At 36.9% G+C, this 27,474-nt stretch overlaps 1 protein-coding gene across 3 annotated transcripts in view; it reads right to left on the bottom strand.

Annotated features, from left to right (window-relative positions):
- Window positions 1-10,229, bottom strand: part of TRPC7 (transient receptor potential cation channel subfamily C member 7) — a 71,784-nt gene extending 61,555 nt beyond the window's left edge. For all 3 annotated transcript variants that reach the window (XM_035338917.1, XM_035338918.1, XM_035338919.1), the window contains exons 1-2: window positions 9,920-10,229; window positions 1,917-2,694 (exon numbers count right to left, since the gene is read on the bottom strand). In XM_035338917.1, the coding sequence (XP_035194808.1) occupies window positions 1,917-2,694; window positions 9,920-9,921 (780 nt within the window). In that variant the 5' untranslated portion in view covers window positions 9,922-10,229. The remainder of the gene's footprint in view (window positions 1-1,916; window positions 2,695-9,919) is intronic.
- Window positions 10,230-27,474: the final 17,245 nt, after the last annotated feature.

Below are 27,474 nucleotides of genomic sequence, written 5' to 3'. Positions count from 1 at the left end.
GGCTGATTGTCTTCATCACAAAGACATTTCCTGATCTTGAAGAATGTAGTTTATTTTGGGAGCATGGAAGGCTGTAACACAGACCTGGGTTTAGAGTGGGATCCCATCAGAGACAGTAGCTCACAGTCGCAGCTTTAAGAAAGAGCAAATAAACAAAGCTGCTATCCTGCCTTTCTGTCAGTTTTCAGGATGTATACAGTAATATTGAGCCTGCTGCTGCTCTTAAAAGTAGTTGCAAGGGCATTTCCGGCAGATGGTTTCCTAGAAATTTAATCTGCCAAGGGGATCAATGGACATATAAAAATGATTCTGTTATCTCTGCTACTAACATTTCAGTCTTAGAAGAGTCACCTGGTTATGGACAGACAGTACCTGTGAAGATATCTGCATGAGAAATGTTGAGTTCTCTGGGCTGATGGTAATTACAGAACTTCAAAAAAAGTAAAAGGTTGGGGATTTTTTTTTTTTTTTTTTTTTTTTAAAGCACACACAAAAGAAATCCTCTGGAGTGTGTCTGATTTCATAAATTTTTCATCATTTGTGAACTTCTAAAATACATTTTCAGAAAATGTTCTATTTTCTAGAAATAAAATCTTATAATGTCATGTTCTGTAAGAAAAAAAAAAAAAAAAAAAAAAACCTGCTGTATTACTACCCTATTCTGTACCACAATGATTATATTAAAAAGAATAAATATTTTTGAATAAATACATACATCTGAATTTCTTTTCCTACAGTGAGAATACATTATAATATTTAGATGTTTCCTATTTCTGGAAATGCAAATATATTAAAAGAGTATGAACATTTTGAAGTACACTACAGCATGGGTTTAACTTCTGAGGTACCTCACTAACATACATAGGTGTGTGTTGCACAGAACCTTCTAATAAGGCAATGAAAATCTGAAAAACTTCCTTGAAAAAACTTCCCCCTATTGCAGAGTTACTACAAAGTTCCAAATGTAACAGCTTGAGAGCATGCTTCTTGTCACGTTTAAATTAGAGAGCATATAGCTCTATACCTTGAAATGGATGCTTTAACACTTCAATAGTTTTCTAAATTGAAAATAATGGATTCCTGACAGGCATCCTGCCCCAGTTTACCCACAACATAGACTTTATTACCCCAGTGTCATTGATCATGATTGTAGCTGCACAGTAATTATAAGTCAGAAAACAGTCTTAGGTTGATGACTGAGCCCCTGAAAATGAGTTTTTCCATGATTAATTTATGTTATAACGGGAGACAATACTATTTATCCCATGTACATGACTTAGTGAAATTATGCAAATGACATTGGACATTTACAAACTCATTATGATAATGCAAATCTTGAAGAACTTGTCAAAGAGTTCTGCAAGTGTCATTGTTATGTTTGGCATGATAATAAACTCCATAACAATCTATCATTTTCTCCCTCCCTTTTCATGAAATTAATCAATCATCAATTCATCATTCATGCAATTTGAATTGTTTTGCAGAAAACCAGAAGCGTTTAATTTACACCTTTTGTCATTGTAACACAACTAGATATGCCAGGTTCTTAATCAATTAAGCCAATCTGTTGATCTTTGTCTCTAAAATAGATTTAAAATCAATTAAGAAAGACTTACCTTTCTTACAGGAAACGGATCTTCATTTTTGGAATAAAATAATTTGATTTTTATTCCTGCTGCAAGCTAAATGTTCTAAGTAATCACAGTATATAAAATAAAAATTCCAAGTAAGGATGGCTCTGTTAAAATAAGCAATATTCTGTCCCAAATATTTATTATCTGGAAAATGCATATGACAGATTTTATTGCTTCTGTTTCCTCCCCCCAAGACTGCAAGCCAAGACTTGATCAGACATATGAAATATACAGTACTCTGGACACATTCAAACCAAGGATAAAGCCATGGTACTAAATTACCTTAAATTCAGTTTCAATGTTGGCTAGTCTGGCCAATTCATTGCTTAATTCTAAAGCGGTAAGGACAGGGTCTTCGCTGGAAAGAGACAAATAAGCAGCACTGGCTAATCCTTTGTAGGCATTCATTCTTGATCGAGAGTGACTAAAGGAGTCTTTCCTCTGTTTCTCAATACATTCATTGCACTTGCAAAAATAGTCGTGTGGCCTTTCAATCCGTGCGCCTTTTAGTAGTAAGATGTGAACAATTTCATACTCCTGGCAGTGGGCAGCAAGTATGATGGGGGTAATGTCATGGGAGAACCTAGTTCCATCTTCATCATAGGCATAAAAATCATCATCTCTCAGTTCCTGCTCAAGGGGGCTGAGTGTGAGACGCTGCCCTTGTGCAAAGGCTGGATGATTCAATATTGCTTCGACTATGCGCACATATCCTTTACTGATGGCTAACAAAAGTGCATCCCCAACTCGAGCTAGATTCTCCTTTTTGAGGAGGAGCTCCGTCACTTCCAGATGCTCATTCCCTACAGCTAACTGTAGAGCATTTTGTCCCATATAATCAACACAATTAAAGTTCAAGGTTTTGGATTCCTCCAGCATTTTTCGGACAACTGGAATGTTGCCATATTCTGCAGAATCGAGAAAACGTTCCTCTTCTGCAGTCAGGCTGGTGCCTTTCTCATTGAACATGTAGGCTGGACCCCGAATGGCCTGCCTCCGGCCCTTCTCCCGAAGGGTTGTGTGCCTTCGATGCATGTTTTTATAATTGGTGTTTCTCAACCTGCAAAAGAACAGAAAAGAATGTTGGTTTTATTATTGGAGATTTAGAATTTCATATAACTTGAAGTAAGGTTAGAAATACCTCCTTACTATTTGATTTTACTGTCTTTTTATGATCTGAAACAGATGTGTAAAATTGTTTTGGGTACCTGTGGAATAAAGAGTAATTTTCTGGACAACAGGCAAGTTTTCTTCTGACATAAACCATTCTAGATTTCAACGAGAATACCCAGTACTGCTTGCTTTCATATTACATGACACCATTTTTTTGTTTCCTGATCTAGAGCAGTTTAATGTACAACTACTTAATTTTCATGCTAAAATACAGTTGGTAGCTACTCTAAATACAAGTACTCAAATCCAGGGTCCGCTGCTGTAAAACACAGGTAAAATTCCTGATTTAGGATCATATCACTTCCCAGTAAGCAGCTTTCTGAGAGCTGCTGCTGAAAAACAACAAGACTACAAAGAGAAGATAAAGGAATGAACAGATCAGAAAGGATCATTAGTTTCCCCACTGATTATATGGCTGAAAAGCCTTTGCTTGGAGTTGACAGGTGAAGACAAGCTATTCTTATTCTATCTCCACTGGAATCTCCAAAGAAAACTGTTATGTGCAACTGAGTTGCAAGGGGATATAGACCCCCCCACTGTATAAAATCAACAGAAATCCTGAATCTCCCTATCTTCTTAAAACTCACACTTTACATTTAGTGCCATCTCGGTGTTAATATTTATAGTTTACTTCAATAGCATCTCAACAAAATCATAGTCCCTTTGTTAGACTCTAAGCACATGAAGTTAATTGACACCCCCAAAGAACACACAGCTTGAGTAAAAAGTTAAAAACAAAAACACTTTCTCAAATAGCATTTGCACTCAGTCCAATAGCAAGTCCTAAATCACTTGGGTAAAATTTTCAGGAGCATCTAAGCTGTAGCAGGCAGATGTAACAAATAAGCAGGTGTAAATGCTCAGTGGGTGGCAAAGATTCATCTTTCCATGCTCCATCTGTTCTCCAAGTCAGTTTTGACCTTCACTCAATGAAAAGTTCATGTGGTTCTCTGAAAAAAAAAAAAAAATACTACTGGAGTTTTAAAGTGCTGTTATGAATGACGAGAGGAAAAGGTGCCAAGAGACAAAGAGACAAAATGGAGTAGATACATTGCTTTCAGTAATGTGTTCTCTGGGAGAAGAAAAAAAGTAAAGGAAGCGAGTGTTTTTTTTTGTTTGTTTGTTTTTTGTTTTTAAAAAAAAAGAGAGAGAGAGAAAGAATACAAGAACCTCCAAATACCAGTGTCCAGACACAGAAATTTTCCAGATAGCTGTTCTTATGGAATTAAGTTATAAAACATATATACATCTGTCATTTTAACTCTTTTTCAACTGATCCAGGTGAGAAAACTAGTATTGAAGAGATGTTTATATTTATATATAATTTTTGCAGCAATGTTTAACAGCTGCATTAAAATTTAAACAAATCCCAAGAAAGTTTATTTATTTATTTATTTATTGTGACCATACAAAGTTGAAAACAGGGTTCGTAATTAAGTAAGAATCATTCCCCCTGGCTTTAATACATAAGTAGAAAAACTTAAAAACTGAAAGAAACTAAACATAACATCCCATGTTCCACTGAGATAAAATTCTACATGAATCTTAAAATTAATCCCTTCCAGTATCAATAAAAGTTGAAATACAAAGAGATGAGGGACAGAATAATGGATGAGAAAGAGTTAAATAAATTAATCCCCAAGAGTGCACAAACTTTTCTACTGGAGAAAACAGTAAAAGGTAAAAGAAAAAAATACTGTGCTAATAACATATCTAACATTAAGAGGGAGACAGAGGTCTCTAAAGCAGCAAAATGCCTGGAGTAAAACTGGGACCTCTTTGAAGTCAACAGAACAAGTTCCATTGATTGCAGTGGAGCCCAAATATTACAAACAGCAATTAGCTTTCATCTCACAGCCAGTCTCAGTGAGGTCAAGAAGACTAATGTGCTTAAAACGAACTATTTAACCATATGCTAAAGTGCTTGTAAAGTACTGTGTAAACTGGAGCCCATGTCCATAGTTATTCAGGACAGCACTTATGAAACCTGTATTGAAGACTTTCTGAGTTCAAGCAAGATCAGTATCAGAAAACTCTTTACACATTTTCAGTCTTGGAATTTCCTGGATGTTAAATGAAATATCTTAAAATGTTAAGAACCTCAAAAGGATGATCTGGCAATGGTTCAAGCAACTGTTGGAAACTAATCAATCTCCAGTAGTTACTCAGTGATGACCCATGAGTGTGGCAGGATTGAAGATGACTAAATATTTTAGGAAGTTAATCATGATAGCTATTTCAAGCAAGTGGAACGCCACTGGGTTCTTCTGATATACAAAAAGCATTTTTATGTTCTAAAAATGTTTTATGGTAAAATAACTGGCAAGCTTACATTTGTTATTGTATTCAATGGTCAGTACTGGAAGCTCCCCAGTAACATGGAGTATTTCCATCAGTGAGGAATCTGTTAGATATTTTGCCTGATGTACAAGTATGATTCTTGATATATATAGAGAGAATGATAAAATACATGTTCAAAAACCTTTTTTTATACTGAAAAGTTGTTATTCCCAAATTAGAATCCAGGCAAGTGATGTACAAATAATCTTATTATGACACCTAAAGTAAACATAAAACTACATAAAATACTACCATTGGCCCATTTCTAAGAGCGTTGCCTGAGAAAAGAGGTTAGAGTTTGGCCTACAGTTACTTCACTTCACACTGGTCTGTTGTATAAGTAACGACATACCAAAAAAGAACCTTCATTTCACTTTCTTCAATCCAGAGACAATGCTGGTTTCAAACACAGTTTCTAGCAACAGAAACTGTGTCAGAAAAAAGCAAACAGGATAGCATATCTGCCCTCCAAAAAGATAATTAATATACAACATTGTGCTTATAATAAATGCTCTGCAGGGATGTCCCTGCAGCACAGAGTTAATCTCCACTGCTTACAGATAGCGGCAAGAGTGCCATAAATCAGAGGGCTTCACCTCAGGGGAATTATGACCCCCAGTCTTGTTCATGAGCAGGGAAGATCAATATCTCAGCCACTGCACTTTATTGTCTTTCTAGAGAGCAGGAGAAGAATAAAAAATTATACTTTTAACTTTAAATGATTTCATGAGAAATGCTCAGCTATCAACTCCTGTTCTGAAAAGAAAGTTATAATTACTCTTTGACCTGAACACTGAATCGTGATAGAGAAGTGGCAGTGCAAAGAGTAATATATGCAGTAGCTGAGAATCTTGGAAACCCAAGTCTTCTCTAATGTCATGACTGTACTCGGCACATTTTCTGTTCTGCTTTTCAGTTATGTGCAGGCAGTTTCAGAAATAATTATATTTACTGAATGTGTGTAATGTGCTCTCTTAAAAAAGTAATTGTAACTTGATTGCATTTATCTTACCATTTTTGTTTAAAGGTGGTTTGCATTGAAATGACTCTGCTTTTGCATATTTTATTGAGACAGCTAGCGATCAAACTCATCAGGCACTGCAATTAAATATTGTGTTTTTCTAGGAAAGAATGCCAATGTATGCGGTGTTGTTGGAGAGAAAATGTTCTGGGAAAAGGAAACCAAAAAATTTCAGGGCCTAAATACTGCTTGCAGCAACGTGCATCCATCTTTATAAAGCCAACCGAGCCATAATACGTCTGGACTCCTGTGGTAAGTGGAGAAGAATAGCCATTTCTGAAAGGTGATTTAGCTCTTAACAAATCATCATCTGGGAGTATCTCAGCTCTTAATTAAAGTGGCTAAGAATACATCCTTAGAATTGCACTGAAGTTACTAGGAGCTGAGACACTCAACATCTCACGTGGGAACATGGCATAACATGAGGTTTGTTCTTGGTGTGTTGTCACTTGAAAACACTGTTGAAGCTGAAAATCTTACTCTGGCAACAAAACTCTCTTGGCTGAGTGCCATGCATGTAGGACAAGGGAAACACAGAGAAGAAACTGCGCTGCTTCATTTTGAGCCTACCCTAACAAATGCCTTTTCTCCTTGGTCCTCCCTTCCACAGTGCTCTAGTCTACACCATGTAGGGTCTTTTGTCACACACAGCATATTACCATGCAGCATGTTCCCACACAGCAAAAGCAATTATGGATCAGCAAAACTTCCATCTAGACATCAGGCTTGGAGAAAATGTTCAAAGACACAAATACCTTAAGAGGTTAAATTGGAGTTTTTAAAACAGAGCTTTGAACCAGAACTTTAAAAGCATGTAGGACAGGCTGAATGATATCTAGTTTAGTAGATATATCTGAAGTCTGAACAGGTATTGAAATTAATGGGTATTAGGATCTATGGTAATTCTGGAATTCTTAGGTGATGTCACCTCTAAAATGACCAAAAGCCTGAAAATTGAGCAGGGCATTCACAAAGGTGCCTTTAGGCACTTAGGGACTCTGACTAGTTTTGGGATTTCCTTTTTGTGAAGAGAGGCTGACAGGATTCTTCCTTGTTCCCTTTCAATTGGCCTCTTTGTCTAGAAACTACTACAGAAATCTAGGATTAGTAACCATTACTATCAGCCACTCTGGGTAAAACAACCATGAGGGGAGGCTTTGATAAAACATTGACTCTGTCATAGTGAAAAGTAAATTTTAGCTTTGGAAACCCACTTTGAAAACACAACCCTTGGTTCCTGTACAGCCTTAGAAACTGTCAGAATGAAATTTTACTTGTTATTTTTCTTTCTACTTACACAAATGTTTATAAAAAGAATCAGGGCACAGAAAGGCTGTAGAATCCCTGAGGCCTCTTTGGAATTGCCACAGCTATTATATATCAAATGGACCATTTTTTTCCCTATTAGTCCTTCCACAGAGAAAATCTGATCACAGAAGCCATGAACAAAAATTAAGGAAACAAAGCTCTACAAGCAGACACAAATCAATATATAGAAAGTAATGCATTTAAGCCAGTAAATAAAACTGCTCTGAGGAAAAATAGTAAGATGTTGTACCTTCTGGTTAAAAAATTGCCAAAATATTTTGAAGGAGACTCCAGACTTCAGGTGAGGAGCACAGACAGAACTCAAACGGCAAATATTTAATATAGTATATGCAACAGGCTACTCTGGAGTTCCAAATGCTGTGTAGGCACATGTTACCAGATCTCTCTGAGATCTTTATATAATATCTTAAATAACTTTCTAAGTCTTGCCTTAAGTCAGGACATTATCGTTTAAGACAAAAGTTTTAAGTGTCGTTTTTTTACATATTGCTGACTTACTATGTATACAGCAGAATATCATTTGGGAGAGCGGCTTTGATTAAGAACAGTTTATTCTGAAGCTTTCTATGCTTTGAAATGCAAAAGTACCATTCTATTTAGTCTTGAGATAGTTAAAACTGTTACAGTACTGTTAGCAATGTGGTCCTTCTGCATACATATCCAAGAATAATTAATAGAATATTTTAGTTCTATTCAGGCTGGGGGTTGTGGGGGTGGGTGGTGTGCACATACCCAATAAATATTGCAGATATTCATTCTTTTGCAGAGTAGTTCTACAAAGCAGTTGCAGGAAGCAGTATTCCCAACAGCTCATATAGATAAAGGAAAATGATATTTCAAGGTCAGTCTCTGAAAAGAGGCCTCTTTACTTGTGGAAGTACAGGTGCAGACAGCAAAGCCACACCTTCTGAAATCCCTTTGATAAATGTTATGGTGAGACACATTGAGGCAGAAAAAAAAAGTCTTTCAGATCATTAAAAGACATTGATGAATGATACACACTAACACTCCCATAATCTTCTTGTCATGAAGCATGAGGTCTGAGGCTAATTCCCCAAAAACATTGAGAGAGAACTAAATCTTTATTGACACATAAATTTTCATGTCCTCTCTGAAGTCTAGTAGAAGGGAGCCAGCTCTTCTCTGTGGTTTGAAAAAAATGAAATGGAATTTGACTTTTACCAGACATCTGTCACAAAACAAACAAACAAACAAAATACTTCCACCACTTCTTAGCTCTTTTCCCCTCATAAACTAAAAATAAGCATGTTCTTTCCCTTTCCAAAGCAAAGTCACTCACCAACACAAGTCTTTTACACCAAAAGAGATTGTGAAATAATCACCTTGGTTCTTGTGTTAAATTTCCTCTTGTTTTATAATCAATTTACTATGTTTTTTTTTTTTTTTTTCTTCCTTATTTTTCCTTCATATAGAGTACAAAAGAAAATGAGTGAATAGCGTGAAAAAGACTGATTATTGCAAAGGTATCACAGAACACTTATGAGATATATCAAAATCAAGTCTACCATTACATTATTTCCAGTTGTCCGTTCATTAATATGTTTGGCCACCAAATGAACTATCGTGAAGAGAATCTGTCCTTTAAAATAAAAATCTGGCTAGTTGAACTAGGAATGATTTATCCTCACTCTTGAGGCACTTTGAAAGTCAGTCTTAGATCACACCCAGAACACAACTGAGGAATACCTGTTCATTCATAATTTTTTACTACTGATGACAGCAATGAAAATTGTTTCTAATTGTGCAAGCAGGGGGCACTGTAATGCTGAATTTCAACAAACTCTTCCATTAAAAAGAGAAAGAAAAAGGTCTGAAAAGACACCGAGAATTGAGATTTTCAGTTATTTCATTTTTCCCTATTGCTGCACCCTTTTCACTTGATATTTGCTTGATACTTATATGACTGGAAAAAAATATATAAAGACTCCTGACACATAGACCCAGCAAGCTGAAACAAGCATGATATAATGTCCAAAATTAACACCTGTCATTTTTCCTCCTTTTGTGTTGGTCAAACTGTTTCCATGATGAATAAACCCTTTAAAAAAAAAATCACTCAGCTACAAGAGAAGACAACAGCATGGTTCCAAACCATGTGGCCAGCAACAAACACCAAGCCATTTCGAGGTACACCAAGACCAAACAGATTTGCACAAATTCCAAGGGTATAAAGCCGAACTGATTTTATCCACAGCCACCCACCCAGCTCAGCACCAGCCCAGACCCAGGCTTGTAGCAAGCTGCACCGAGACATCTCCAACCCCAACAAAACTTCCCGGAACACAACTAGGGACCAGCATTGGTTCCAGGGCACTTCTCAGACGAACCGAAAATCGAGCCGGCTCTGGACGAGGCAGAGCCAGGGGGCTCCTAGCCTCTTGGCTTAGGTGCAGCAGCTTACATGTGCGCGTCGGGGCCGGGTCCTCTTCACCCTAGAGGCGCGGGGCGCTGCGCGGCGCTGCGCGGGCGCGGCCCCCCATGGCGGCGCTGTCCGTGATGCTGAATTGGAGCTGTCCGTGGTGCTGAAGCGGAGCTCAGCCGTGCCGGACGGGGCGGGAGTTGCCAATGCTGCTGCAGCCGCCAGCGGCTCGGTGGAGGCGGCTCCTCATCCTCATCCCCTCCGCCCGGCTGGGGCAGAGCTCCCCGGGAGAGCCGGGGATTCGCTTCCCGGTGGAAGAGCCTGCTGCTGCGAGGTTGGCATGTGGGTTGCGTTGTCCTCCCCGTCTTCCCTCCCCGCCCTCCCTCCCTTCCCACGCCGTCCTCCTCTTGTAGGTGTGGATTCATTGGCGGTGTTTTTTTTTTTTTTTTTTTTTCAACGCCCCCCCTTCTCGTCCGGAGCTCTGCAAGTGCCCCCACGCCCTTCCAAGGGCTGCCCTAGAGGAGGCGTGGCGAGAGAGCCCTCCTGGAGAGGGCAGAGCTGCCTCTGGGCCGCCCAGCGGGGCGGGGGGGCTCGGCTGGGGTCTCTCCCTCTCACACGCTACACGTCTTCCTCATCTGACTGTGCCACCCCCTCTGCTTCTCCGTCTGCCGTGCACAGGTTGAGATCGGTTTTGTCTTGAGACAGCTCGTCTCTTAGGGGGGCGGCCCAAGGAGGTTTGTGTATGTGATGAGGGGAAGCAAGGGAGGAGGGAGAAAGTGAAACAAAAGGCAAACAAACAAAACAATCAATGCAATCAATCCCTTCTCTTGCTTGACAGAGGAGGGCCACCAGAACAATAGCTTCAGGCTATACCCAGGATCCCTGGGTAAAGCAGTCTTCTGGACTCTCTTCTGAATGGTAAGAGCAGACAGGTTCACTGGAACCCCCCCAGGATACTCCCACCATGTCCCATTTAATGCCAGCCTTCTAGGTCCATCCAAGGCCATGACCTTTCTTGTCCTTTCCCATCTGATCCTTGCTACCTAGACACAAATATCCCCATCACATAATACACCCCAGTGAAATTACCACATAAACCAGTCAACCTCACGTGGTATGTCCTGTTTCACATCAAAATGTGATGATAAACTTCAGCAAATTTCAGATATCACGTTAAAAAGAAAAAAAAAAATTAAATTTCTCCATGTTAGCTTAGACTCTCATTCAACACAACAACTGAATGCGTACTTAACTTTAAGCACCTGCTCAAACCTATACTTATTCGCTGTATTACTTTGAGGACATATTCTAAGCCACACGTGTATTTGACTGTATCGCAAATATGAAGAATAGAGCTGTCTTTTTTACTGGCATCTGTTCTTTACAGTCTGAATTCTGTTGATTCTGCAGGTCAGGGTCATGCTAGGAGTCAGAAACATCACAGTACAACAACTTTTCCTTCATTTTCATTTATACAACAGCAGTTGCATCCTTCTTAAACGTATCTCGACAGAAGTCTGTGAAAGACTACATGCTTACAATTGCCTTATAAACCCCTGCCCTGTACAATCCATACCTTGCCTTTCAGTTATCTCCAATTTCATTGTTTCTTTCCAAACTTTACATAAGCTTTCTAGATCCTTCCTAAATCTCTTTACCTTATTTGTATTTTTAAGTGGTTGCTTGTTTCTACTATTTTTTATTTTTATTTTTATTTTTTTTTTAACATCTAAACCACTGTTTCTTTTCTCCTCAAGGTACAGGTTAAGGTTGCCAGATGGACACTCTTACATTTGAGCATATATTAATTTAGCATTCAACATTTCCCTTTCCCCTTCTGAATCCTTTCCCTCTGCTGTCTTTTGTAATCAGATTTTATGCAACACTTCCTGCGCATTTCCAAAATATGTTTGGTTAAAATCCCTATGGACATTTTTCCCCATGATATCTTCTCATTATGGATTCCACTCTAATTACATTTAAAAGTCAGAACATATGTCTTACTCTCACAACGATGTCCCATCTTAACATTTCCACTGATGTCTTCTGAATTACTTATATCTCAATTAAATATTATTCCCTCCAGAAGTATCATATAACAAGACAAATTCAGAAGCATTTAGTCAAGTAATGTTTTTCTTGATCATGGACGATATAGAAACCAATGACCAACAAGAGAATATTTCCAGGATAACATTTACTTATTTATTTTTGTCTATGTAGAGTTATCTATGCTATTTATTTCCTTTCCAGACCTTCCCAATTTTTCATAACATTCTGTTCATCTTTTTGTTCCTCTGTAAGTTGGTGTAATTTCAAGAAAAAATGATTTTACTGTAATTACATAATAAAGAATTTTACATTTGTTATTACAGAAATCTCTGTACTCTGTGAAATGAAATAAATATCACAGAGAAAGAACTTCACATTTTTTTAAAATAATAATAATAATAATAAAACAATTGTGTGATTATTACAAAGAGTATTCACATGAAATCATGTGACATTCCCATATTTTTATTTCCATTTATGTATTCCTATGGATAAGAGTATTGATAAGAGTGTGCCCTAAAACACTGTCCATAAATAAAATCAACATATGGCTGTTTTTAAGCTCATTTTAACAAGCATTAATACACACATTGAAGAGCTGAAATAAGAGCCCTTAAATAGAAGAATAAGCTACCCATCTCTTGGAGTAAAAATCTCTAAATACTCAATATTCAAGAGGGGAAAAGGACATAAAATAAAACTAGATATTCTGTGTAAGAAGAAAAACATAATGAGAAATCTCAGCTTTTTTGTATGCAAAACAAAAATAAACCATTACAAAATTACAACTTTTTTTTTTTTTTTTTTTAAACCATCAATTAATTATAGATCAAAGGAGGTATTTTTGCTTCTATGACAGTAAATTACTTTATGCTTACTTTCATTATCTGATTCCAGATTGTAATCTGTAAGCATAAGGCCATTTCAAAGTGGAAAATAAATGTAAATATTATCATATTTTAAAATTAATATTAAAACATGTTTTGAAGAATAGCCACTTCATGTGAAATGATATGTCTACGCAAACCTTTAATCTCTGGTTCAGATTTTGAGAACAAAAATGTTATTTGACTTTTCAACCCCCAGAAGTATGCACTGTTCCTAGCCCTTCTAAAATACTGTATTCTTGATGCCTCATAAGATGTGAACACAACTTCTACCAGTGGCATTCCAAACCCTCAGCTGTGACATACTTATCCTGCAGGTATCTGAAGCAATCAGAGAATAGAAGCATGATATCAAAGCTGTTTTTCTCCACTCCCACTTTTCATCAGGGGTAATTTAGAGGAGCTCACTGTTGCAGGTTAATTCAGAGTAGCTCTAAACTCCCACAGGGATTATCACTAAGGCTGACAAGCAGGAGTTTCCAAGTCTTCACTATGGCTAGTGTGATTCTGATGAGTCTCATGCAGAGACAAGCTCCTGGGAGCTACTCTTCACATTTTCTCTCTTTACAGGGGAAATCAGATAACATTTTGGGATAGCTTTTCAATTCCTTCAAGCATTTCAAGAGGCCAAAAAAACAGAACCAAGATTAACTGTGCTTGTCTAAAAGAAGTTTTTCCATCTAAACTTTTGAGCACTGAAAAAAATACACAGTGTATGACAGATGATAATCAACTTCATTCAATTTCACTTTAGTTTAAAAAAGCCTTAGGTAATAACCCAAGTTACAAAATGGAAAAGCTTAGCCCTTGAAATCTGGGTTTCCATTAAATTTTCACTTTAATATTTGCAAACACAGAGGGCTCAGGATGTATTGGTGACACTCAGGGTAGTACACTTAAGCACCAATACTGTCAGTTTTGTAGTTAGCAGCCTGTATGTCCTAAAGTATCCTACTACTTGTCCTGGGCCTGAAAGACAACATCTGAAAATACATTTCTGAACCTAACTTGGTTTTGGCCTTTCTTCCTCTCTGAAGCATTATTGTAAACAGTGTTATCACCAGACCAAGCTTGTCTAAAGCACAGTTGCTTATGGATGCTGGTGTGATGCCAGTACTCTCAGAGTTATCAGCTAATGCAAGGTAGCTGAAGGTGAACTTTCCAGCAGTACTTCAAAAACTTTTAATCTCAATAACATAAATTGGTAAATAGTTATTTAAGATCTCTCAGAAACAAGAAAGTTGGTAGAAACTGTTGTCCAGGACGGTCAGTAACTAGCCAAAAGGTGTTTTGTTTGGAAATAGTAAAGCCTGATCAGCAGTATTAGAGAGATAGATATCAGGCAATGCTCTCTTTTGACTTTAAGATGAAGACAATGATAAAGGATCAGCTCATACACACATCAATCTCTGTATCTGAAGAAAATAAGTGCCAAAGTAACTAACAGTTTCACATGGGAGAACATAGTCCCCCTTTGTTCTCTTCAGAGTCAACAGGAGGCAAACAGATAAAATTTTGGGTAGGCAGGTCCAGCACTACAAGCTGGTGACAGAAAGATTTAGTAAGTGCACCAAATTTAGCCTGGAGAAATGCCAGACATTTTCCAAAGTGCTTCACATAATATATCTACTCATTGATAGAACAAAAGTGAAAACTAGTAAAGATGCCAGCTCAGTTAAGAAAACCACTAGTAAATTCCTTGTTCACAGTCTTCTCAATGAAGTCAACACGCTCCACAGGCACTGTATTTAACTCATTCCTTCTGTCTTTGATCTTTCATCTCTAACAATTTTTCTGACCTTCAAACAATATCCACAAAAGAATGACTATTCCATATAACACTTTATTGTTTTTAGCATGCATCTTGGATTTGTGGACCACTTGTCTCATTCTGCCTTTTCAGAACAGAAGAGATAAGGAAAGAAAATATGAGACAACACAATCCTTCTGCCAATGTCCCTCCACATTGGCTTTGTCAGGTTCACATATGGTGAACACTGTGAGAACATTAGACAAGAAAAGCATCACAAGACTGTACTAGCTTCCTCAGCTTCCCCCAGAAGCTAAAACAGAATTTCTCACTGGCACCCTTCTCAGCTTTTGGTATTTCAAAACAAAATACATTTTTATGTGACTTAGCTCCTTTTAGCAAAGTCTGCATTAATGTTATCATTGTTGTGCTATGAAATGGGACTAGCTCATGAGACATTTTTCAATTACACTATTAACAGTATTTTTAAGTGTTCCCTGGTTTGATACATGCATAAACCAAATATAATGGTAGTAAACGTGTGCCAAAATGGAACTTGCTTGTGGTTGTATCCCAGCAAAGCTGGGAAATTTCTTGATCCTGGTAAATAAGAGGGGAATATGGGGGAGGGCTATGAAAGATTCAAATCCACCAAGAATCTTCACTACAAAGAGGGTAGCTCATTTTGTCACTAACACTACCAGCTTGCCCACACGTTAATGCTAAAAAGGAATTAATAGTCTATAAGTGGTATTGAGGGCAGAACCTGAAGCAAACCTCAGGACAAACTACACAAATAAAACCTTTTCCAAAACTTGAGCAGATTCACATTATTCTGTTTTATTGTGGAGTGAAAAAGGTGTTTCTCTTCTCAAAAACTTGACTCATGAATGTATCAAGGTGGTGGTGGGAAGGGGGTTGAGGATCTCAGTCTTTTGTTGAAAAACAATTTCAGAACATCTGAAACACATTTTTACACTTATGTAAAATTTGGCAGTGTGAGGAAAGAATCAGAAATGTTAAAATGTGTTTAGGATGACTCAAAAGCTGAGGATTCATTCCATGCAACTGTTATCATCTAAAAGCATTGAGGCATCCTCTTTTGTCAATGACCAGAGATAGTTTGCAAAAAAAAAAAAAAAAAATAGACATTTTCTAGACCTTCTGAAATACTATAATAAAGAATATCCATGTTGTGATAGGTAGGCATAGGTAGGCTGGGAGCTTCAGATGTACTTAAAGTCCTCTCCTTCAGTGATTAAAAAAATAAAAAATAAAAAAATAATAATAAAAAAATAATCCTGAGAGAGACTACATTGATAGCTTTCTGGTTATATTTCCTAATTTAGCAAAGACTATTTTTCTTCCAAGGGCAAGTTTATTTGTCCAGTGAGATAACCTCATATCTGTCTGGAAAACGCCCTCACAAAGAAGGTATTACATAAACATTAATCCAAAGACTACTTTAAATAGTTATCAGTATTAGATACATGATACCTAGCTTCCTAGGTTGAATTGTGTAACATGCCATAAGTGAAGAAAGACTAAAGATAAATTCACTTCAGATCTTTTTCTGAAGGCTAGCAATCCATTACTTGTCTTAAACTCCTATTTCTATTTTGGCTACTGCCTTTGCTTGCTCAGTCACGGACAAGAAAAAATCAAGAAAGGAACAGAGCTTGTCTCTTTCCTTTGCCTCATCTTTTGTACTCTAATTCAATGCTTCAATTATATAAGCTATGGGTTATCACTTTCAATTCAGTCCCTGCTGAAATGAAGAGAGCTCAGAAATAGGTGTTTTAAGCTCACAATGGGTTCTTGTATTTGGATTAAGAAGTTGCAACCTTAAGAAGTTACAATCTTCTCACCATCCATAGTTTTATCACAGATTCAGTAGAGGTAATGTGCAGAATGAACCTGAAGTACATATCCCAATATGCCACAGGATACTCTCAGAAATGGGAAGCATCAGATTCAGCACAAGAATTTTTTTTTTGTTTAAACTCCACCATAACATAACAGTTCAGACACTGTGTTGCACACATCTACTCAGGCATCCTAGGTGTGAAATTTTACACCTCTAAAATGTCATGATTATTAGTAATAATCCACATATGGGTATCATTAAGGTTCTTGCTTAGTATCCAACCAAACCAAAGACAAGACAGCTCTTTAGCATCTATTTAACAACCTGAGGATGGAGGGGTTAAATACCCTACAAAATCCTTCAACCTTAGTTCAACTGGGGACCAACATAATCTGACTAATATCACTAGTCCAGGCTATGCATTGCACTAAATCAGTGTGCACTCCAATTGATTTCAAATTGTTTCTGTTCCATTGCATTTACTATCCAGGGGTAGTACGATGTACTTTCTTTTGCTCACGTGCCTGGAAAACATATTTCTTGCTTTTTATTATTCTAGGAAATTAGCTTTGTGAATGAGCCCCTCAGAGCATTTTGAAATGTACAATACACCTTATTTTGAAGGCAGCAGAATTTTAGCACCCTTGAAACTGCACATTTTGTTTCATGATAAAAAAAAAATGTCAATACTGTCACCTTTGAGAGTTAGGCAAAATAGGTCTTTCATTTCACTATGGCAAGTACAGTTGTGAGTCACTTACAGTTATACTTGGCATGCTCTTATTTTGCAAGGAAGGATACAAGAAAATCAGATTTACAAACAGACACGATATGCCATCACAGAAAGGTGGCAAGAACATTACATACTTTTCAAGCAGTGCTGAAGGATCTGGAAGTCTCTCTGGTCTTTCACATTCTGGATTTCACATCATATTTTCGTGAACCTAACGGGTAGGATAAATACATCATGTTTATACTGTGAGTTCTAATCTATGTAGTAATCAACTGTAACATTTAAGAATCCTGATGACTGAGCCTTCAGAAACTTTGTCTTGATGGTTGATAGGTGAAAAACATGCAAAGATTTTGAGCAAAAGAAGATTGACTAGCATACTTAAAAAAATAAATAAATAAATAGAGGCATCATTTCTAAAATGTAGTGTGCTGAGTATAAGGCAACATAAAATATAGCACACTGTGACCAGAACAGTAATTCATTCTAGAACACACCTGTGGTTATTTAACATCTTTGCTATGTACAGCCTTCCCCGCCCCTCAGAAAGGGATGACACCAGCTAAAGGACACAATTAGGAGAACATTTTCTACTTTTTTAACTAGACATTTATTTGGGGGAAAAAAATAAAATAAAAAATTGGCCACTGAAACCATGGTGAAAAGAAGGTTCTCTGTGTCCCTTATTTTCCTTCCTTATGCCGTTATGCCTGGACTTAGAGATCAGATACATTATTTACTGTTCAAACAGTGCCAAAACTATGCAGGGAGGTTAAAAGACTAGTGCATTTGTGGAATGAGCAGAAAAAATAAAAAAAAAAAAGAGAGAAAGAAGAATCCTTTTTCTCAGCCATAGGTTGGGTAGATGATAATCTGACAAAATAGGCTTTAGTTTCCCACTGTCTGATAGAACTTTTTTCTTTTTTTCCATCAGTCTTTGCTTTTAGAGGAGCTGTTTGTTTTATGCTCCTCTAACCTGCTTTGTTTTGATTTTATATGAGCCTCCTCATTAGGCTCCAGGTTTTAATTTTCTCTCCAAATTAAAGCAATAAGCCCAAAGCATGAAATTTATGGGGTCACACATATTTCATACTTATACTATTCTACCCAAAACACTCATTTCCATTCATTTAAGCAGAAATATTGAATAAACATTGCACCTCCCTAGTCACTTGTCTGCCTACTTCATAGTGCTACCCAGCAAGGAAAGTCCGAACTACTACGGGCTTGCTACTTCCTGAGGCCAAGCTCAACATACTTTACTACCTGCTGTGTTGGGTACAGAACCAGCTCTTCAGCTATTGTAGGTGAAAAGGAGAGTCTGTGCCTGTAGACTAAGTTACCCAATGAAGATGCTTAGGAAGACAAAGAGATGGCCAAAATTTAGGTCTGCTCTTCCCTGGGGCTCTCCCTGTTTAGGTATGTTATTAGAAGGATTCATTCCCAGAAATGACAGCTTAGTATTTTATTTGTTTATTTATTTTTATATTTATTTTCCCTATTAAATTTGTTTGCTAAAATGACCAGAAAGCAAATCCAGCATGGGAGTATTTGGGGGAGATTGAAGGGAAGGATACAGCTGCAGCCCCTTGAAAGTCTAATGGGAAAATAAATTCCACATGAAATGAGGAGTGGATAATTATGTGTTGCCTAAGAAAAATAAAACTGTTCCCTCCTAGAGCTTATTTTGTTTTGAATTTAAGTGCTGCTGGTGAATTTCTATCTATTCAGAATGATTGGAAGAGATGAAAGTGGTGAGGAGAATCTACAAAAGAAGACTGTATACAGAAACAAGAAAATGGTCAAAATGAAATTGGCTTTTTCATCTTGAAATGTGGATATTTTGGAGATGGTGAAGTAGTTACCTAATAAAAAACAGCATGCCTATTAGAAGAGGGATTTAGAATGTTACATGTAAGTGATGGATTTCTGTTCCTTAAGGGAAAAAAATTAAGTGTTTTAAAGGAAAAAATAAACCCTGCAGTTTCCTAACCATGTTTCAAATGACAAATATGTCGATCGGAGAAGGAGAAAAGGGTTCCTATAAATTAGCAGCAGTATCTGCACATGGAGACGAGGCAAAACTCCGCAGGCAGCCTCTTAATGGTGCTTGAAACTGAAAGAAAAAATGTCCCTTTTAAAATATCCTATTGAAAACATGCAGGGATTTGAAAGAATATGAAGTTCAGATTCCTCTTAAGATGTGATTACAGCAACAAGAGGATTTTTTTGAGGACATGCAATCCTGTGGTCTGCTCTGGAGTCAGAAAGGCATGAGTCAGGCAGAGTTACAGAGAGGACAGAAACAAACTGGCTCTAGGTATGAAAACCCTGAGCTAGCTCCGGGCAAAAACTCATATAAATAGTTCAGTGTTATTCATTATATGGATGAAAAACAAATGAATTTCTTGGCTGAACAGAAAAATTAGTCAAAATACATAAAGATGAGAGAGACTACTCATAATCACTATTCAATTAATGAAGAAATACATTTTATAATTTTTATAAATATTGTTATTTTCATTTTAGGTCATATATTTTGCATTCACAGAATCAGAGATGGGTTGAGGTTGAAAGGGACCTCTGGATTTCATCTGCTCCAGCCACCTGCTCAAGCAGGGCCACGGAGAGCTTTTCAGTATCTCCAAGGAGGAGACTCCACAACCTTCTGGGCAACCTGGGCCAGTGTGCTCCATCACCCTCACAATTTGTTTTTTGTTTTTGTTGTTGTTGTGAGGAAAAAACATTTCCTCACCTACAGCCAGCCACTTGTGGATGCAGCTGTGGTATTGAACATATCTTTAGCTCTAATGCATGAACCTTCCATCACCTTACTTCAGTAAAAAGCATTTTTCTTCCAAGGCTTAACCTTCAAACCCACAAATCTCAGCAGCAAGTACCACATAAGTCTTCAATATTGGGCAGTGGGTAGTGTTTTTGCTTGCTGTTTAACATTTGATGAACTGCTGTTTCTTTAAAATGCTGCAACAGCTCCTTAATTTCTCCAGTATTATGTAGGTTGAGCTTTTTAAAATTTTTTTGGGATTTATTAATTTACTTTGAAGAGGTTATTGTTTTTTATTATTAATGATATCTATATTTCTTCTTCTTGTTTACATGGTGGAAGGTGGTGTGTCACACCTCAGTGGCACAGCACTAACTCTGGGCACCTGCCCTGTCACAGCAGCCAGAACATTGGAGGTGGCTGTGTCACAAAGAGTGACATGGGCTGCCCAGGATGGTATAAGAAGGGCTGCTGGTAGTGCTGATCTCAGAAGAGCAGCTGGGCCACTCTTTATTCCAGCAAAATGAACTTACAAGACAGACAAATGGAGCATACTGTGAAGTTATGTGCAAGGACCTGTGCTTTTCCAGATAAGAAACATACTGCACGGCAGCCAGGTGACCTACATTTACAGCTGAAGACAAAAAGCAAAGCCAACAGAGAACAGCATCTAACATACAAACACAGAAGGGGGGCTACTCAAATAGACCGTGCTTTTTAAAAGGGTAACCTGAGCAGGAGCAGTTGCATGGGGACAGTTTTTCCTGCTGCCATACATAGGAAGCAAACCAGATCAATACTTAATTTCCAAGGATTACCTATGATTGTCAATACCCATTGTGCAAGGTGAGCGAAGACAAGTCCAAAGCAGTTTCTAATGCAATACTAGCTCCTTAGTTAGTGACTAAAAGTTTTTCTTCCCAAATCCTGTTTAAGCAGTGCCTGTCCCACTGCTGTCCTGGGTCCTAGAAAAGGAATTGACTGCTCCAAGATATATCTTCTGTTCAGAACTAAAAGATTTTTGCTCTATTTACAATTTTAAGGCAAGTCTATTTTCATAAATACTAGACTTGCCTGTTTAGAGGTTTGACATTTTATTGACAGCCATACAAGTTAGATTATGCAGATGGAACAGACGCTGCCATTTTTAGGTATAATTAGCATTTCATTTCCTTTCAAACAATTTCCCCCATCATGTTCAGCACCATCCAGGCAATGGGAATGTTCAAAAGAACACTCCACTGCAGGTTTGTGCTATTTAAAAACAACAACTAAACACAAACAAAGCTAGAAACCACACACCTTAATTTCTGAGCTAAAGAACTAAAGTTTTGTGTTTGTTTTTTATTTATTTATTTATTTGTTTTTCTTTAACATTGATGTCCTACCAGTGAATTAATGCCAGGTAACTTTAAATATATTAAAAAAAGAAAAAAATAATAAAAGAAAAAGAGAGGTTTAAATATTTAGTTTTGTTTCATTTAATTTCTCCTACAGACTTAAGAAGTCATCTTATTAATTTTTTCTTGAAGAAGGGTAAGAAAGGAGACCATGAATCTCCCCGACATTTGCACAAACAACTGGGTTTGCATTCCCATCAACCCAACACCTTGCTGTGTACAAACAGCAGCCCTGTTACAGTCCTGGTGAGCTTCTGAGGTGTGCAAAAGAGGATATGAATCTCATTAGACTTGAGTCAGGCTGCAGGGGTATTTTACTGGTCTGCTAAGGAGGTGGATGCGGTCCAGCAGTCTGTCACATCTATCCCAAATGCAGACAGAAGATGACACTTGTCAAGAGGATACCTGGACCATTACGGTACTTTCCCAATTATCACATGGCCCTCTGAAGGATATATATATATATTTATTTATTAAAAGCAGCCTGATTCTTGCTGAATCCTAGCCCAAAATTCATGACCCATTGGAGCACTCAGAATGGAGAAAAAAAAAAAAAAAGCCCAACACACGATAGTAATTTCCAAAGCTTCTCTCTGACAAGATTTAACAACAGTTTGCCACCAACGTCAGCCTCTGCTTTAATAGAACTGATGTGTCATTTATGTTATTCTTGCCACCCACACATTTTCTGTAAAACATGAGGAATATTCATTTTGCTGTTCACTTCAGTGACAGCAGGTGAATGCCCCAAACAGTGTCTGGCATGTGTCAGTCTAGTCTTGGAGATAAATATATCAGAAGATCAGCCTGTACATTTAAAGTCTGCAATACTGGCATGTAAAACTTGCCAGAGGTACACTGCCATGCAACGGAGCTGCAGGATCCTCCCAGTGTCACAGTAACCAGAGTAAGTTATAGAAGGTTTCTCTGCAAAGCACCCAGTTACTTGCTACCTTAATAATAGAGTTTACTGGTCATTTACTATTATTTATGTACACTTTAATCTAACCATCAATGGAAATAAGTTTTAAAGAGACATTCTAATACTATTTAAGGAGCATGAGTTCCAACGTCTGAAGTGTTACTGAATCTAGACAAATTCTAAGCTGAAAAATGAGCTGTAAAAGATTCTAACAGCAGGGGTTGGATTTTCATGATAACTGGTGTAAGCAAGATTTACTTGGTTATGAAATTACCTGTAGGGTTGTGGTTTCTGTGCTAGGAACATACCTGACACACATGACACACATCGTCAAGCAAATGTACAAAAATTAAAGAAAAAAAAAACAACAACAACCAAAAAAAAAAAAAAAAAAAAAAGATTTAAAAATTAATTTCCCCCCTTGAAAAAAAAAGAAAAATACAAAAAATTTAAAAAAAAAAAACAAAACCACACAAAAAAAAAAAAAAAAAAAAAAAAGGATTTCACACTTACTTGCCACCTTGAGATAAATAGCAGAACTGAACTAGTTTCAAAGGGAGCCTGAAAGCAGCAGCAATAAAATGGGGAGAGTTGGGCAACTGCTCATATTTATTGAAAGTGTAAAAAGAGATTAATTTTCTGAATAATGAAATCTAAACGTAAGCATCCATTTCTACTATTGTAGTCCAATAAAAGTAAATTAAACAGCATCATAATTGATGGCTTTTCCTTGTGAGATAACATTCACAAATGAGGCTATGGAAATGAATCAAACTAACTGTAAGTGCAGATCACATTGTTTACAGAGAGCAGGGAAAACCATCAGCCAAGTGTGAACAGACTATGTGAAGGTAATTGGAAAAAACAAAAAACAAACAAACAAAAAATACAAACTGTAAACTTTGAAACTTTACCTCACTTCTCTTAACTAAAAAAAAAAAAAAAAAAAAAAAGGCAGTTTCATTTTCTTCGTTAGTTTTTCTGTCTTAAAATATGAGGAAGGATAATGTAAGCTAGTGGCATCCAAATGAAAAAAAAAAAAAAAGAAAAAGAAAACTTTCATGATGAGAAAGTTTCAAACATTGACAAGTCTCTGTCAGCTCTATATACAAATGGATTTAAAATCAGGCTGTTTCTTTGTGCTGAACAGCCAGATGAGTCACTGATAGATGGAGGAGTTTGTAGTGCAGCAGACATGAAAACTGTTCCTTATTATAAACCAATATAGGAAATTGCATACAGAAAACCTATATTTAAAGACAGACACACAAAAGAGTTTAATGAAGATGTTTTTGCAGTCTCACTTCAGCCTCCTCAGGCACAGGCGTTTCCCCACTCCTCCCATCATTGCAGAGAAACACAGAAACACAGCCAGTGACAGAAACCCACTTCTGGGGACTCCACTCCTAATCTCTAAACCCCGAGAGTGTGTATATATATACATATATATATACACTCATATATATATATATGTATATATATACATATACACACTCATATATACACATATATATACATATATACACACATATATATGTATATATATATATACACTCATATATACACATATATACACATATATACACTCATATATACACATACAAAGTCTCGAACTTCTTCACAGGTGTGCCCCAGTCAGCTATTCTTTGCCTTCATGAGATGAAATCCAAGCTCTCACTGATGCATGTGGATGGGGAGAGAGGTGTTCCTTCACCTCCTTGGGAACACGAGCCTGAGGACTTTGTTAAGCCTGTGGAAAACTAGATACTTCCAGAGGATTCTGTTCCAGGTCTTCACTATTTGGTTCAGTAAAATGTCCTGCAAAGTGCTCAGCAGGAGCTACTGCCAGTGAAAGAGCCAAGGCCGGATGGAAACCCTGGAACATGGATGAAAGATGAGAGCTGCTGGCCACCTCTGCCACACTTCTGATGTTGTAGACAACGTCAAAATTCTTGGCTTTTTTTTTTTTAAAAAAAAAAAAAAAAAAAAAAAAAAAAGGAGTTGCACTTGGGCAAAGTCTGTTAGCTGAATGCCAAGCACACAAGCACATGGCTGTCTTTGTTTTCTGTCCCCCTGCTGTACTGCTGGGAATCAGATGCAGCAAAGGTGCAAATGATCTCTCAATTTCTCTCCAGAAATCTCAGATGACCTCAGCAGGCACAATGCTTGTATTTTTTTAGATAAGGCTAGTCTGATCACCCTTTTCAAGGAAACTAAGTTTTAGAAATACTCCAGCACTTATTTGTCTCTTCCATAACATCTAATATGGAGGATATTCTGGCAAAAGGATTTTCTGGATGTCACACAAAAGCAACAGCAAGAGCTGAAGCTGAAATTATGAGCTAAGTAAAAACAAAAATAGATTCATACAATATCAAAATACATATTTTCCCTTATATGGTTAATTCAATCCCTTGACATATTGGAAGTTAACTCTGAAATTAATAAACAAAACATCTCACAGTAAATTACTTGCAAGTAAAAGAGAATCCAATTCAATGCTTTTTTTCTCCACAACATAAGTTAATAAATGAAAAAGCTACACAAAGTAATAAAGAGGAAATATTTCTAATTTATGCAATGTTACCAAAGCTATATCCATCAAGTTTCTCTGGGGAAATGGACTGTATTAATAGATCCCCTTCAAATCTAGCCAAGAAGGAAATTAAAACTGGCTTAAAATAGAAATCAAAACCCTCACTATAACAATGAAAAAATGATTGCTGAATGACAGATAAAAAAAAAATAAAGAAAAAAATCCAAACTCCCAAGAGCTAACTGTAACACTGACGTAACTAAACTGTTTCATAAACACGTATGTTAGAAGAACAGCTCTGTACAGGAAATGTGAAATCAGCATTATGTAGTTTCCACTTTTAAATATATTTCTGAATGCTGAGTATATCACACATCTCTCTTTTTTTGCATTATTGCATTAGTACCACTTTTTTTTTTTTTTTTTTTTTTTTTTTTTTGATGCTTCACTGACAGGACAAAGAACAACTATCCAAATTGCAGCCTGACTCTGGCAGAGGTAGAAATATAAGCCTGACTTTACACATAACCTTCACATTAGCAGAGTTTATCACAGCTAACTGAGCTCAGTCCTTTTCAAGGACGCTAAAACCTTCAGCTGCTGAACAGTTTGAAATGTGGCAAGTCCTCAGCAAGAACTACTATGCTATACAAATCTGCCCTTGTAGACCTCTCTGCATGTTAAGGTAGACACAGAAATTCTTCTTAAGCCAAAGGCAGAGTTCATAGTGCAAAAACAAACAGACAAAAAGCTGTGAAAAAAAGTAAAACAAACAAAGGAAAAAACAACTATCAATTTCTCATAATTTCTCTCACACCATGAGATCCTTGGTGCAAAGGTTTTGTTTTATACTAAAAAAAAAAAAAAAAAAAAGGAGGGGGGCATAATTGAAATGTCTTGTAGGCGATAGCGTTAGATGTCTTAGAAAGGTTGTAAGGATTTGCAAAATCTCCTGCATATGTAAAACTGGGGAAAGAGAGGACCACGGAATTAGAAAAAGCATTTACCAGCTCAAAGTCTGAGGGAGCATCTTTAAAGACAAAGAACTATATATAAAACAAAACAAAAAAAATTTTTACTGTACTACACTATTGTTAAGATTCACAGTAAAGAAAAACAGATAAACAAGAACACAATGAAAAAAGAAAAGCAAATAGCTTTTCTCAAAAGCAAATTCTCAAAAGAATATTAAAAATAAAATTTGAACTTCCCTTAGAAGCAATATCGTAAAAGGATTCCTCTCCTAAAACCTCCACAGATCTCCTGTCCCTGCAGACTCGTAGGACACTCTGGTCATTGTCAGGTTCAGGCTGCAGAGTTAATCCAGTGCTTTCGAGTCACAGGTCCTACAGAGACGAACAAAGACACCAGTTCTTCCTGGGTCCCCCTCTGTACAGCCAGTAGCGAGGGAGAAGCCCAGCACCTTAAAGACTTTAGAGTGCTCTTAATATGAAGCAGAGAAAGACTCCTTCAATACTTAATTACTGAAGCCATATTACTAAACCAAGTTGAAACATGACCTTTTTTTTTTTTTTTTTTTTTTTTTTTTTTTTTTTTCCAGTAAATGAGAATTAAGCACAATCATCCAGGCAGCCTCTAATGTCTACATATAACCTTTTGGATTTAAGCATACAACTACAAACATATATATATACGTACACACACATATATAGAAAAAATTGTTTTTCATTAGAGTCCAAGATAAAAAAAAAAAAAAAACAAAACACTAACGATGGAAATCATTTTAGTTTTTCCAATAGTTATTATTACCATACTTTGCTATGGGTTAAGTGATGAGTAAGCTTTTTACTTCACCTCCCCAGGCCTAGTTCACAGATTGGAATCTCTTTGCAAGCACCAGGGAGATCATTCATTTTAAAGAACAAACAATCCCACAACACTAATAGAAGTATTAAAACCATTAGAAGTAGAACATTATCATTACTGTCAAAAGTATAGATGTTCTTCATACTCTGAAGTCCAATCAACTTCTCTACATATACAGAGCTATTCTTCATACTTCACTTTTGAGAAAAACATTAAACTGATTACATAGTGATCAGGTTTTGCATACATTTGTCTGGATGTGAAAAGAGTGAAAGAAGAGAAAGCTATCGTTAGGGTAAAATACAGCTCAAAGGACACCTGATTTTTCAAGCAATACTAAACAGACTTAGGTAGTGGAGAATAGCGAGGGAAAAGAGGACAGTGGCTAAATGCAAAATGTCCCCAAATCCTTAATTCTTCAATATTTGCCTGCAATTTTAAGAGACCTTTCAATATGCTTAAAAAAATAAAATAATAAGCAGGCTTTCTACGAGACTTCTCCAACCATCTTGTTACTACGTATTTTCACTGAACACTGAAGATTTTCTATGTACTTGCTAATTGAATCTCTTTGTATCATCATGCTCAATTACTTCTCTCAGTGGTCTTCTGTCTCCCACTTCTACATTTTGCTTGCCACACAGATACTTCCAAAACAAGCTGTTAAGTGTAACCAAAACAAACAAACAAAAAAACATATATTTGTTTTTGTATTCCAAGATTTTGATTGCACACAGTATTAGCTCAAAATTTTAGGGCTGTTTATAATCACTGCAGATGTTATATTCAGTGCAGATGGAACTCCCTACTCAAAATCAGACCAGTCCAGCACACTGTG

This window comes from Oxyura jamaicensis, chromosome 13 (genome assembly GCF_011077185.1).
Source record: "Oxyura jamaicensis isolate SHBP4307 breed ruddy duck chromosome 13, BPBGC_Ojam_1.0, whole genome shotgun sequence".
Taxonomy (NCBI): Eukaryota; Metazoa; Chordata; class Aves; order Anseriformes; family Anatidae; genus Oxyura; species Oxyura jamaicensis.
The sequence above is the reverse complement of the archived record's forward strand: the minus strand, read 5'-3'. Positions and strand labels throughout refer to the sequence as shown.